This window comes from Ostrea edulis, chromosome 4, assembly GCF_947568905.1.
Source record: "Ostrea edulis chromosome 4, xbOstEdul1.1, whole genome shotgun sequence".
Lineage (NCBI taxonomy): Eukaryota > Metazoa > Mollusca > Bivalvia > Ostreida > Ostreidae > Ostrea > Ostrea edulis.
This window is the reverse complement of record NC_079167.1, coordinates 21132258-21148066: the sequence shown is the minus strand read 5'-3', so window position 1 is coordinate 21148066 and position 15809 is coordinate 21132258. Positions and strand designations below refer to the sequence as shown.

Genomic DNA, 15809 nt, shown 5'->3' with positions numbered 1-15809 from the left:
CCTTTTTTTCCTTTTCTACTAAAGTGTAATCAAAGTATGATGACAGAAACTTACGGGATATTTTATTCCCCCACCCCCTAACTATTTGAATTTAGATTTTTATCCGACATCGATCTTTTGATCTCGCACCTTCATTGATATTAGATTGACAGTAAATTATAGGGCTTTAATTGATGATGAATTAGAATGTTTGTGTGTGGGTTGCTGATACCATTGTAGGCAGTGAATGAGTTCCTTAAAAAATTAAGTTATAATGAAGATATAAAGTGATATCTAAGATTTAGAAAAATGTATAATGATATATGAGACTTATATCAAATATAAGTTATGATGAAATTACATGTATATAATGATATTTGAGACTTAAGATCAGACTTGAGTTATAATAAAAATATATATAATGAAATCTGAGACTTAGATTTAAGTTGAATTATAATGAAATTATATTAATGATATCTGAGACTACTATTCAAGTTGAATTATAATGAAAAATTACAGTGATAAATGAGACTTAGATCAAACTTGAGCTCCAGTGCTATGGGCCTGGGGGGGGGGGGGGGTGATCTTACAGGTTGATTTAGTAATAGAATAATGACCACTGAAATCTAAAGTATGGTTCCCTCGTTTTACAGATCCTGTGTACAACCATTGCTGTTCTCCTCCAGTACTTTTTCCTGGTAGCCTTCTTCCTGATGTTGGCAGAGGGCATCACCATAGCCGTGTCTGTGATCATGGTCTTCTGGACCAATTCCAAGGTCAAGGTCCTTCTGCCATTGGCTTGGGGTGAGCTCTATTATTCTGCTAATGTAGACTTTTGAGATATTTAGAGAGATTATGAAATTTAGTTCTTGTTATATAATAGGACATTATCTTGTGTTTTAGCTATGATTAGATGTTCTTTTGTAGTTCTATAATTAGATGTTCTGTTGTAGTTCTATAATCAGATGTTCTGTTGTAGGTATTCTGGTGACTGTGGGATTTGTGTTCTATAATTAAATGTTCCCCTGTTGTAGTTCTATGATTAGATTTTCTGTTGTAGCTCTATATTAAGATGTTCCCCTATTGTAGTTCTATAATCAGATGTTCCCCTGTTGTAGTTCTATAATTATATGTTCTGTTGTAGGTCTATAATTAGAAATTCTGTTGTTGTAGTTCTATAATTAGATGTTCTGTTGTATGTATTCTGGTGACTGCGGGATTTGTGTTCTATAATTAGATGTTCCCCTGTTGTAGTTCTATGATTAGATTTTCTGTTGTAGCTCTATATTAAGATGCTCCCCTATTGTAGTTCTATAATCAGATGTTCCCCTGTTGTAGTTCTATAATTAGATGTTCCCCTGTTGTAGTTCTATAATTAGATGTTCTGTTGTAGTTCTATAATCAGATGTTCTGTTGTAGGTATTCTGGTGACTGTGGGATTTGTGTTCTATGATTAGATGTTCCCCTATTGTAATTCTATGATTAGATGTTCCCCTATTGTAGTTCTATAATTAAATGTTCTGTTGTAGCTATATAATTAGATGTTCCCCTATTGTAGTTCTATAATTACATGTATATGTTATGTTGTAGTTCAATAATTAGATGTTCCCCTGTTGTAGTTCTGTAATTAGATGTTCTGTTGTATTTCTGTAATTAGATGTTCTGTTGTAGTTCTATAATTAAATGTTCCCCATTGTATTTCTGTAATTAGACGTTCTGTGTTGTAGTTCTATAATCAGATGTTCCCCGTTGTAGTTCTATAATCAGATGTTCTGTTTTAGCTCTATATTAAGATGTTCTGTTGTAGTTCTATAATTAGATATTCTGTTGTTATAGGTATACCGGTGGTGATTGTTGCCATATCAATGGGAGCTACAGGACTAAAAGGATATGGAAACAACAAATTGTAAGTTGATATGGGAACAAAGCATTGTTCTTTCTTAAGCTGATATATTTTCAACAAGTTTTGGTTGTCTATTATTATGTAAATGAAGGATAAAAAATTCAAATCCCACTGATAAGCAAGTAGAAAATGACCCATTGTCAGTGGATGGAGTATGTAGACATGTCTATTTTACGTGGATTAGAGATGATTTCTGACCTGTGTTTCTGTTTTAGTTGCTGGCTGACCATTGAGCAGGGAGTTATTTATGCCTTTGTTATCCCAGCCTCCACTATAATTGTGGTGAGTCTCCTTACATTATTCAATGTCTAGTGAATTCACAAGTTTATTTCTAAGTAAAGACGTCCCTACCAGACACAACCTTACCAGATCCAGAAAGAAAATCCTACATCTGCTCCTTTAAAATTTGGGTCTGTTCTTTATGCAGTCATGTGTGACTGCATCTTATTTGCCTCATCCCCTTTATATACCAACTCATTCTTGTGGCTATTGTATTTTTTTTATGCCCCCCTTCAAAGAAGAGGGGCATATTGCTTTGCACCTGTCGGTATGTCAGTCGGTAGACAACATGTTGTCTGCGACCCTATTATTTTTCAGGTCACATAGTTAAAGGTCAAGGGTCAATCTACTCTGAACATAGGAATATGCTGTCCACTCAATATCTTGAGAACCCTTTGCTTGACAGGCATCAAACTTGGTACACTGGTACATCCAAGGAGTAGATGACCCTTATTGATTTCAAGGTCACATGGTCAAAGGTCAAGGGTCAAACTAGACATAGGAATATACTGACCACTCAATGTCTAGAGAACCCTTTGCTTGACAGACATCAAACTTGGTACACTAGTGCATCTTCAGGAGAAGATTACCCCTATTGATTTTGAGGTCACGTGGTCAAGGGTTAAACTGGACATAGTAATATATTGTCTCTTATATTTTAAGAATTATTTGCTTGATTGACACCACACTTGGTACACTGATACAGTATAAGGAGGAACCCTTTTCAATTTTGCACCATGGGGGCATATATGTTTTACAAACATCTCTTGTTTTCATTCAATGCTGCTGACCTGTAAACATGCCCTTAATCATTATCGTGATAGAAACCACATATACGTACCTGTATCAACTCCCGTGTACAATGGTTCACCTACAAATGTACTGTTATAAGATTATGTACATAATAGTCATGCTGGAACATAATATTGGAGAGTTTTATCAGTTACCTGTAAGTGATATCAAATGACTCCATTATTATATGTGATGTATGTATTCATTATTTTGTTACTCAGCATAGTTACATGTAGTACTGTGCATGTATATTTACTGAGATCATTTTTACATTTTGAGATATGTATCCACATGTCATTACACTGATATGTTTTATCATTTTTATTAACAAAACTCTACATTTATGTCATTACTTAAATTCAAAAGAATTCTTTTATAAAAATCATACACAAGCAATATTTTTTCTGGCCACTTTGCACCACCGCCCCCTCACACACACACACAATTGGAGTAGTGGTGTGCTCTTGTAATCTAGCTACTTGGAGGTCAGATGTCAGAGTTGGTGGACAAACCAGTGAACATGTAGAGAAGCTAAGCTAAATTGATCACATGAAAAGGAAGCCAGCTTTGTAGAGTATACTTGTGTCTGGCAGGGTTTATGAGTCTTCTCAACACAGCTGTTTGATTCAGAGGGACGTGGCTACCAGCACAGAAATGGACTGGGGACAGCGATGGGTTATTGAATAAAACGCATGCATCTAGGGAGGTATAGCAGGTAGCATCTTGCCTGATCATGTCAATCAAATTGGATGCTAACGTGTTTTGCTTGACTGACAGGCAGCATATGATTGGTCTTTGAACAGGTAGATTTCGTGGGTGTTCACAAAAAATTAGATCATCATCCTAGTTAATCTTTAAAATGTATTATTCTCCAAATGACTAATGATGGTTTATCCTGGTATTAACTAAGCCAAACAGAGATCTGTATTCATGTATTGCTTCTCTGAGTGGACCCCGGGGACACTCAGGCCGAACACCTCCCTCTGGGACCCCTTCTAATGTTTCCTATCAGCTGCAATTCTCTTTTGTCCTTTGTAATTATAAAATAGGTTTTTTTTTTATTATTCCGTAAATGTACTTTTTTAGTACACAGAATTAGGTACACGTACGTTGCACTTAAGTCACATGCAATTCCTGTCATACTAGTTTTGTACTAGACAGATGCCTGCCTTTTGAAAACATATTGACTCAGTTGTCCTTTATCTCCGTCTTGCTCAAGAAATCTTGTGAAATTCAGGATGAGTTACCCTGTACATTCTATAATTCAATAACTTTGTGGACTCCCTCTGATTATACTGATAAATTCCCTCACAGATTCAGAATTTGATGATGTAATTTTCCTTAATTGCTGATTATACTCCTTAATCAGATTAAACTGATTTCGTATCCCCCTAAAACATTGACTGTGACCTTGACATTCCCTTTGCAGGTAAATTTGATAATCACTGCCATAGTCCTGAGAGCGTTGTTTTCCACTCGAGCCGTCATGAGCAAATCTCAGCAGGACAAAATCAGGTAATATACAATCACAACTCACTTCAATCAGTCCATCTCGAGAAATCTGTACCTATAACTCTGTCATTTCAATCAGTCCATCTCGAGAAATCTGTACCTAGCTAACTTTATACTGTATAGCAGGTTGATATCGCTGTCGGAAAAAAATCGTGAATTTTTCATTTAGCAACAAATCGCAGTTGGTTTAATTCGCGGATAAACAAATCTTGATATCCTTCAATGTATATATCTTATCAATAGTAAGTAAGTAAGTAAGTAATTTATTTCCAATTTAGGGCCCAGAGGGCATACAAAGAATACAAAGTTCATATACATAAATCATAAAAGAGTGATTATCCAAAAGATAGATGAAAAATAAAATTTACAAGTTCATGATAAATATGAAAGATTAATTCACTGAATGTTAAATTCGCGGAAATTTTGTTTCAGCAAATATAGCGAAAATTAACTCCGAAAGTTAATTTCCTGCTATACGGTATCAAAAACACATTTGCCCTAAAAATATGATGCAACTGCATATTTTCTTACAAACTAATACTGTGAGCCCAGAATGATTTACATGTATTTGATAATTTTATGAAATAGGTAACAGTTTTATTTCCATCTTGATGCCTGTATTTGTTTATTCTTTGAAATAAATAAGGGTACGAGTTTTTTCCCCATGATGCCTGTTAATCTTTATGCATGTCAGATTGACGTTGTGGAGACATATATTCGGTGTTTTTCAGGGCGGGTGTCCGCAGCGTGGCAGTCCTAACACCTATCCTAGGGATCTCCTGGATCTTTGGAGTTCTGTCTGTGAACTCAAGCACCATTTTCTTCCAGTACTTATTTACTATATTCAACTCTCTCCAGGTAGGCGGGATTCTTTTGTTCTAAGACTATAACCATTTATAACCGGTCCATCGGCTGCTGACTCGGTTCAGTTTAAAAAATGAATTGAATTCAAATTTTGATATTTGAAAATGGTCAAGATATATGATCATTTCATTTGAATTTTGAGATTGGAGCAGTCACTCTGTGGTTGATCTTATCTATGTATGATATCATTTTTGTTTTTGTTTGTAGTTTTACATGAGCAGTTTTTGTAAAAGACGTACAATAGAACAGATTGCTCAGTGTTTACAGGCCGTTATTTTCAGTCAAGTGTCACAATTTGAATTTTTTTATTGTGTAACAGATAGCTCAGACCGATACCAGTATATGTATTTACAGGCCACTGTTTTCAGTGAAGCGTCACAATTTGAATTTTTATATTGTGTAAGACAGATAGCTGAAACTGGCTTAATACAAAAACTTTATGAATGTGATATTTTTGTGACAACAGTTTAAAATGAATGACACTAATGACCATTTAATATTTCAACAAACCAACATCATTGTGAGCATTTCACGATCATTAATAATTAATTCAATTAATAGTTTGGGATGGATTTTTAGTCGGATATGAAAAATGTGCTGTAATAAATGATTATAAAAATGTCATTTTGTTATGTTGGACTGGTATTCAGTTGACTACATGACAAACTTCAGAATCCAGATACAATATACATGTAATATATCATTTACATGCTGCAATATAATAAATCTATCATCAAGTTTACAAGGGTGTATTATTCGATTCTAGAATTACTTTAATTTTTGAAATTTACATAGCTGTCAGAAAAAGTCATTCATCACAACTATAATTAATGATCACATTAAATGTTTTGACTAATATAAATTGACATAATTGTTGTCATTATCATTATTATACGGAGGTTGATAGGTGCCAGGGTATAGAATTAATATTAATTTAACTGGCAACCACCACTTAATTTATGTGGCAGCCCCCACTTAATTTAACTGGTGGCCACCACTTTTTATCTGGTGGCCTCCATGTAGATAAACTGGTGGCCGCCGCTTAATTTATCTGGCGGCTATCACTTAATTTATGCATTATGGCTGCCAATTTAAAAAAATTTAATTCATACTGCTGAGTGATTATTTTTTAAAGATTTAGAATAGTACGCAGACAGGTATGAGCATCATTTTTCAAAGTCTTGGGACAGTCGGAGGAGAAATTGTCAAGCAGACAAGAAACCTAAAAATTTCTCTTTTGCTCAAACTTCATACTCCTAAATTGGAGGGAGGGGGCTCCGTTCATCATTCAATTCATCAGTTCATTCATCATTACATTTCTACCATTCATAACTACCAGCAAAAGAGTGGGATGGAGGCAAATCCGCCAATTAATTTTATTTTACTTGTGAAAATAACTTGGTTTGCAAGTGAAAATAACGGGAAATGAACATTGTCAAAAAAATGGAGGGTCAGCCCCCTGGTTCAACGTGCCTGATACATTGTATGTTGGTATACTAAGTACACATGAAGATTTTCTCGTGCGCAGATGTGTCGACATTTGATATCATGAACATTTATATAACTTTGTAAATTAACAGCACAATCAACAAACATAATGCTCATATATAACTGTATATCACACACATATTACTAAGTATTAGAGAGGGATATTACAGGGATTGCACCCCTTTTATTTTGATAGATTGAGAAAGAGAGGGTGTAGCTGAATAACTTAAACTGGCAGCCGCCACATAAATTAAGTGGCGGCTTCCAGGTAATAAGTGGCAGCTGCCAGATAAATTAAGTGGTGGCTGCCAGTTAAATGAATATTAATTCTATACCCTGGCATCCATCGCCTTCCATATTCTAATTTAGTTCCAACTAAAGACTTTTTCCAAGAATTTTGTAAATTCTAAGATAACGTAATTCCAGTATCCAATAATACACCGTTTAATTCTGAAATGTGCATAGGGAATACAATATTCTGTAATATTTCATCATTTTCACCAAGCATTATAATCATATATTGGTACATACAATTATATGTGATGTTGAACAAATTTGAAAAGCATGCACTGTTAACCAACTTAATATATTTGTGAGTGAGAATTGTCCACAAGATTTACAAGCACTGGTCTTTCTTGCGAATATTTGTTGTTGCAAACCAGTGGCATTTTGTTTTGTATGTGCCTGTGGTAGATGTTTAAAAAGTTGTCTAATTTTTTAAATTGTTATTTTGATGATGTTGGAAGGATAACACAGGTAGTTAATGCAGTGCTTGTAAAGGTATACCATAAATCTGGTTATTTTTGCTGTAGATAAATGTTTGATAATTTTGTAGGTCTATGAAATTTGATGAAAATATTTTTTGTGTGAAAACAAAATATTGTTTATTGTCCTTTAGTGACAAAACTAATTCGCAAAACTTAAGTACACAAAAAGTAATCTATAACAATTTGACCCAATTTTGCAAAAATGATTCTGCACAAAGTTTTCCAGATTTATAGTATAACAGATATTTCGTTACTGTACATCGAGTTAAAGGGAAAGGCAACCCTAACCACATAGTTGCTTTTATGAATAAAGTAAGTGTATTATATTACTGATATCGTAATTGACAGTCTTTAACAACAAAAATCCTTGCTTAACAATTAAATCAATATTAATCTATGATCATGTGTTTTAAATTACCTGCCGCTAAGAGAGTGGCCATTGAAGTTTAAATTATGACGTCACACCGTCTATTCCGGTTTATTTCATCAGAAGCAGTACTGTAAACATGACAAGTCATGAACAGTTAAGTTTGGAGCCGTGTAGATTTGAGCCCGTTCTTTCGCAAGAAGAAATTGAGAAAAGAAGATGTTCAGTCGAGTTGCAGACAAGGCAGACGGTAAACGTTCTTCATACAAATGTCTTGAACCTCAACTTGTCATTTTGCAAATGATGGATCCACAGTTTACGTAGTCATTTCTTTTCAAATGACTTGGTTGAGTCAGGAATTTCGAGAAAAACAACAACCTTTTTTCATATCTCCCCTTCGCATTAGTGTAATTAACTGCTTGCCAGGAAGGCATCAACCTATTTATTCGTAAGATCTACCACATACACATCTTTGATGATCTCACAGGTGCTTGGGTTCAGGACCCCCCCCCCCCTCCCCCGAATAAGCTACATGAGTTGATTTAATTAATTTTTGTTGTTGAAAATATTTCTAATGCATGTCAACAACGTCTTGCATTACCCATAAAGTCCAAAATACATGTAATTCAAAATAAGCCCTTTTTTAAAAAAATACCCTCACTGGTTATTATAAGTTCTGTTACAATAATCAGTGAGGGTTTTTTTTAAAGGGCTTATTTTGAATTATGTTGGACTTTATGGGTGTGTAAGACATTGATATGCATTAGAAATATTTTCAAGAAAAAAATAATTAAATCAACTCATGTAGCTTATTCGGAGGAGGGTGTTGTGTTAATTCCTGTTGATGATCTTAGAATCTCGTCAAAACCGGAACAGACAGTGTGACGTCAAAATTATTGATTTTTGTGGTCTTGAATACAAAAGAGTTATACATCATGGCAGCCTCTATAAACCGCGGGAATTTCAATTTTTGACGTTTTCAAATTAGTACTGAAGCTTATCTAGGCCATATACCAACAGAATTGTATGACATATCTTTATCATATGATTAATCCTATCATTTATCATGTAAAAATATATTTTGGGTTGCCTTTCCCTTTAATGTTGGATTTATAAATCCTGTTACTGTGTTAGCTTTGTGGGACTGGCCTTTGTCTCATGCGATTTGTTTTATTGACAGGGTTTCTTTGTATTTGTGTTCCACTGTGTGCTGAACAGATCCGTAAGTGTGGCAGAAATTTTGACAGAGACTTGGGGTCTGTTTTCACATAAACAAATAAGATTGAATAACTGAAATGTACCTGCTGAATGAAAATTTTATAAATACTTTACATAGTAAACTTTAGATATCTTAAGCTCTTTATAAAACAGGCCCTTTTTCTTGTTTTCATGTTTCATCCAATATTCACAAGTGCAGAATTCATATCTTTTAAATTCTTTAATATTTCTGATCAGATATCACCTATATACATGTATTGTAAGCTTTCAGTTGGCAATTTATTTGTCCATTGATTTTAATAAGGTTTTTTAAAAAAAATCATTTGTTTTTAGAATTTGGATGTAAAAAAATCATTTGTTCTTAGATTTCGTATGTAAAAAAAAGTCATTTGTTAGATTTCAGATGTAAAAAAAAAAATCATATATTCTTAGATTTCGGATGTAAAAAAAGTCATATATTCTTAGATTTCGGATGTAAAAAAAATTATATTCTTAGATTTCGGATGTAATAAGAAGAAAATGTCATTGTCTTCGGAGACGAGATGAATCATCCAAGAACAGACATAAAAGTGAAACCAGCAATAAGGTATGCAGAATTCGAAGATGGCAAGATCGACCCAATTTACAAAAAGTCTTACGATTTAATGAGACCAAATTCAGAGCACTTCTTACAATTCATTCAATGCTGCATTTCTTTAAACGTGTAAATTCATGGCATACCTAAAGAAAAAGAGCTAAACATGTCATTGAAATCTCAAAATGTTATACAGCTGTGGATCAATACCTGATGAAAGCTAAGTTTAAAATTACCATGCAAGTGCAGTCATATGCAAGCAAATTTGATTTAGCATCTATGGTTTAATTTACAGATGATATTAAGAACATAAAATCATATTTTCACAAATTCAACAAAGAAATGGAAACATGCTAGATGTAATAGAATACTGGTCTTAATCGTAAGATCTTTTTCGAAAATGGACTCCTGGGTCTTAAGATGCAGACTGTTTATCACAAATATCTTCTAGTACCCCAAATAAACAGCAGATGTCAGGCAATTACTGAGTGAGAGAGGGAGCGTCCCACATAAAAGAGGAAACGTAAAAATTTCATCGGGACTTTTTGCAAATAATATGGCAGGTATAATTTGAAGACTCTTTGTTTGTGATAGGAGAAATCGAATTTAACCGAGCTCATGAAACATGTATATAAATATTAGTTGTTGTTCTAAACATAGCCACAGTATCTGTAGTTTATAAGCAGGCAGGCCTCTGATGTTGACTGTGAAGAGACGAATGTTCTAAAGTCACTCAAACACTGCATCAGACAGATAAAATCATTCATATCGTGATCCTTGTCAGGAGGTTAATGTAATTACAATATGCATGTTTATTATTGATTAGGCTAATTATTATTTTAGTTTGGTTCATTGTCTACTCAGCAACATATACTCAGGAATGTGGAAAAACATGATTTTAAAATTCTCTTTAGTCTGTTTATTAAATTGTCGAGATGAATTATTCTTGGGGTTTCCTTTTTGATGGAGATACAGTGCTACTGAACTTCTGAAACTCAAATAGTAGAATCTATTGACTGATTTATTTGACCACAAAGCTGCATGTATGCAAGCTATACTTGTAACCAGAAAGTTAACAGCAAAGGCTTTTTGTTTTATCAGCAATTGAAGCTCATGAGATTAATGATCATTTTTCTGATGTACCATGCATATATTGACTTACATTTCACATAATTTATTGAACATTCATGGAGTCTGGTTGGAAGGGAAACATTAATTGTTTCAAGATTTTTCTTCCAAAAGATTTCCCATGGGAATCCAGGTTAGCATAGGTCCTCAGTACCCCTTGCTTGTCGTAAGAGGTGACTAAACTAAATGGAACGTTCCTTCAGATGGAACTGCAAAATCCAAGGTCCCATGTTGCAGCAGGTGTGGCAGTCGGTAAAGATGCTCAATGGCCATAAGTGCCGAGCATAGACCTAGATTTTGCAGCCCTTCACTGGCAATGTTGACGTCTCCATATGAGTGGAGGATTCTTGAGAGGGATGTTAAACAAAATTACAATCAATCAATCTTCAGAAAGTTACCTGACCGACATTCATATCATCAAGAGCTAGGTCATGATATGTTTATGACACATTTTCTACCTGTGTACCTTAATTACATTTTTTTCTTTAGTTTTCTACTGCAAACCCATTGTCAAATGGCACAAGGTCTTCACAACTATCAAATTCTAGCTCAGGTAAGTACAAATATTACAAGAGCTTGTTGTGAGTGTTTTCTTTACAATTAAAGCTTTAGTACTAAACCAAACAAGAGCTACTGTTGTTTTGGGTGTTCAAGAGCTAATGTTGTTTTAGGTGTTTACAAGCTTTACAACTAAATCAAACAAGAGCTAATGTTGTCTTGGGTGTTTACAAGCTTTACAACTAAATCAAACAAGAGTTAATGTTGTTTTGGGTGTTTACAAGCTTTACAACTAAATCAAACAAGAGTTAATGTTGTTTTGGGTGTTTACAAGCTTTACAACTAAATCAAACAAGAGCTAATGTTGTTTTGGGTGTTTACATACTTCAGTACTATAACAAACAAGAGCTTATGTTGTCATTGGTGTCACACCTCTTTACATAACTGGATGATGTGACATCACATCTCTTTATATAACTCAAATGATGTGACATCATACCTCTTTACATAACTTGATGTGATATCACACCTCTTTGTGACATCACATCTCTGTGACATCACATCTCTTTACAAATAATAATGGACATAAACACTATGTCTTCCACCCAGAATATGCTTTTCTGGCATAAGTAGTGCAGAGAAAATAAAAAGGTTATTAACTGGATATTGAGAAACATACTAACTTTTGGATATGTAATAAAAAGGTTATTAACTGGATGTTGGGAAACATGCTCACTCTTGGATGTGTAATAAAAAGGTTATTAACTGGATGTTGGGAAACATGCTCACCCTTGGATGTGTAATAAAAAGGTTATTAACTGGATGTTGGGAAACTTGCTCACCCTTGGATGTGTAATAAAAAGGTTATTAACTGGATATTGGGAAACATGCTCACCCTTGGATGTGTAATAAAAAGGTTATTAACTGGATATTGGGAAACATGCTCACCCTTGGATGTGTAATAAAAAGGTTATTAACTGGATATTGGGAAACATGCTCACTCTTGGATGTGTAATAAAAAGGTTATTAATTGGATGTTGGGAAACATACTCACCCTTGGATGTGTAATAAAAAGGTTATTAACTGGATGTTGGGAAACATGCTTACCCTTGGATGTGTAATAAAAAGGTTATTAACTGGATATTGGGAAACTTGCTCACCCTTGGATGTGTAATAAAAAGGGTATGGATGTTACACAGAAACGGACCTTACAAGCATTGCCTGGTTTACCATGCAACAACCCTGCATGGGCGAGCATTTTTAAGAAATGAATATCTTTTGAAAAAAACTGGACTTTTGATAATACATGAGGGCATGAACTGCAATGCTTCATGCTAACATACTTACATGATTCATGAAAAATATGTTTTGTATGAAGCATTGCTGTTCATACCCTCATGTATTTTCAAACAAGAAAATTGTTTTTTATATTTACATTTTACTTTTATATTTGTTGGAATTTCCAGTCATTAAAATAGTTGCACTAGATTTATCAAGATTACATGTACAATGTTGTTCACATTCAGGAGGAAATGGTTATCATGATTTCGATTGTTAAAGATATCAAAGGTAAACACATTGGATATGTAATTATTTTCTAATATTCACTCAATAGCTTATAGATAATACACACAAATAAGACATTTGATACAATATCTTGAAAAGGTTCCTGGTAGACACATTCATAAAACTGTTCAGAGTTATCAGGAATGATGTAGGTCACCAGGCAAATGTCGCCGACACTGAATAAAAAAGGGGAGATAAATGAGTAGAGGAGAAAAATTCAATTTTTATGAATTTGTCATGAGGTTTCTCTTATACTTGGATAAAACCGCACGATGAATGGAGAATAAGCAATATCTATTTCACTGTCATCATTCAAATTGTGAAAAACACTTGTACACTGGATACTGTTATGAAAATATTGATATCTTTTGTAGACTACAGCAATGGAAACCAAAAGAATGGGCATCACTATTCAAATAAGGCCTACACCAACGATCAGGACACAGATAAAAAAATGGCAGCCATGGATGAGAAGAGTTTAAAGCTATCCGTCAGTCCAGATCTCCGCCAAAAAAGACATAACAGCCCAACAGGAAGTGTCAAAAGTGACCTCCTATTTGTCCAGTGGGCAGATGAACAGAAACGTTCCATAGCGTTTAATCCCTCCCCTATAGGAAGCATCAAGTCTTCCAAATCGCCATTTTCTTCACCGTTTAAGTAGCCTCCCACGGAGTATATGAAATGTATTTCTTGACTGCATTTGAGGCCAAAAAGGGTATTTCTTGGACTTGAGAATGATGGAAATGTTGAAAACCACTAAATATGGTTCCTGTCAACAGTCTCAAGTGATTAAACAGCATGACCGTCTAATCTGCACATTGAGCTTGAGTAGTAATGGGATGTTCCATTGAGGGCTTTAGAATCACAACTAAATCCTTCAGCAATACCAACACTGGGCCCACTGATTCAGGACGATATCCATTCATTTCAAACTCTCAGATAACTGATTTGTTGCATGAAATGATTTATTTACTTTTCATGTAAAATGTCTTTCATTAATGTATGCAGCAGTTTAACTCTTTAATCAATGAAATGTATATACACTGTACTAGTATACCCTTTTATGTTTTATTTTTGTTTATACTCAGACTCACTTGGGTCAGCGTGTATATGTCTTTAGACAGAGCTCGTTGGAACATTGAGTACACTACATGGTCTTTGACTGCAAGAACTTTGAATGGGTCTGATTATCAGACTGTGCTAATGGTTCTAGTGTCTATGTAGAATGGGTCTGATCATCAGACTGTGCTAATGGTTCTAATGTCTATGTAGAATGGGTCTGATCATCAGACTGTGCTAATGGTTCTAGTGTCTATGTAGAATGGGTCTGATCATCAGATGCTAATGGTTCTAGTGTCTATGTAGAATGGGTCTGATCATCAGACTGTGCTAATGGTTCTAGTGTCTATGTAGAATGGGTCTGATCATCAGATGCTAATGGTTCTAGTGTCTATGTAGAATGGGTCTGATTATCATACTGTGCTAATGGTTCTAGTGTCTATGTAGAATGGGCCACTTTTTGTTTGTAGATGTATACTGGTATCTCTTGTCGTTTTGTATGTGCAGAACCTGACCATGTTAAACATAGCATCCAGAGGCAGACCTAGAACATTATTAAAAGGGGATCTGACTCTAGGAAGGGCATGACATAACTTTCCTTTTTGGTAAAAATTTTGCAAATTGGGAGTGATTTTTGAATGTGCAGACTCTGTAATCTATCTTTAGATCTTCCACCTCTAGATCTGCTGTCTCTAGATCCACCACCTCTAGATCTGCTGTCTCTAGATCCAACACCTCTTAGATCTGCTGTCTCTAGATCCGCTACTTTTGTATCTGCCATCTCTAAATCCACCACCTCTAGATCTGCTGTCTCTAAATCTGCCAATTTTGTATCTGCCATCTCTAGATCCACCACCTCTAGATCTGTTGTCTCTAGATCTGCCACCTCTAGATCCACCACCTCTAGATCTGCTGTCTCTAGATCCACCACCTCTAGATCTGCCATCTCTAAATCCACCACCTCTAGATCTGCTGTCTCTAAATCCACCACCTCTAGATCTGCTGTCTCTAGATCCACCACTTTTGTATCTACCATCTCTAGATCCACCACCTCTAGATCTGCTGTCTCTAGATCCACCACCTCTAGATCTGCCATCTCTAAATCCACCACCTCTAGATCTGCTGTCTCTAGATCCACCACTTTTGTATCCACCATCTCTAAATCCACCACCTCTAGATCTGCTGTCTCTAGATCCACCACTTTTGTATCTACCATCTCTAGATCCACCACCTCTAGATCTGCTGTCTCTAGATCCACCACCTCTAGATCTGCCATCTCTAAATCCACCACCTCTAGATCTGCTGTCTCTAAATCCACCACCTCTAGATCTGCTGTCTCTAGATCCACCACTTTTGTATCTACCATCTCTAAATCCACCACCTCTAGATCTGCTGTCTCTAGATCCACCACTTTTGTATCTACCATCTCTAAATCCACCACCTCTAGATCTGCTGTCTCTAGATCCACCACTTTTGTATCTACCATCTCTAGATCCACCACCTCTAGATCTGCTGTCTCTAGATCCATCACCTCTAGATCTTCCGTCACTAGATCCGCCACCTCTAGATCTGCTGTCTCTAGATCCGCCACTTTTGTATCTGCCATCTCTAGATCCACCACCTCTGGATCTGCTGTCTCTATAGATCCACCACCTCTAGATCTGCTGTCTCTAAATCCACCACCTCTAGATCTGCTGTCTCTAGATCATCCATCTCTAGATCTGCTGTCTCTATAGATCCACCACCTCTAGATCTGCTGTCTCTAAATCCACCACCTCTAGATCTGCTGTCTCTAGATCCACCACCACTAGATCT

General features: G+C 35.3%; 1 protein-coding gene across 1 annotated transcript in view; it reads left to right on the top strand.

Moving 5' to 3' along the window:
* The window catches only part of LOC125668902 (fibrillin-1-like), a 68185-nt gene extending 54202 nt beyond the window's left edge, over positions 1 to 13983 (top strand). The window contains exons 29-37 of the mRNA XM_056162180.1: positions 633 to 783; positions 1816 to 1885; positions 2098 to 2164; positions 4383 to 4468; positions 5197 to 5323; positions 9132 to 9173; positions 9666 to 9755; positions 11361 to 11424; positions 13310 to 13983. Of these exons, the coding sequence (XP_056018155.1) occupies positions 633 to 783; positions 1816 to 1885; positions 2098 to 2164; positions 4383 to 4468; positions 5197 to 5323; positions 9132 to 9173; positions 9666 to 9755; positions 11361 to 11424; positions 13310 to 13596 (984 nt within the window). The 3' untranslated portion in view covers positions 13597 to 13983. The remainder of the gene's footprint in view (positions 1 to 632; positions 784 to 1815; positions 1886 to 2097; positions 2165 to 4382; positions 4469 to 5196; positions 5324 to 9131; positions 9174 to 9665; positions 9756 to 11360; positions 11425 to 13309) is intronic.
* Positions 13984 to 15809: the final 1826 nt, after the last annotated feature.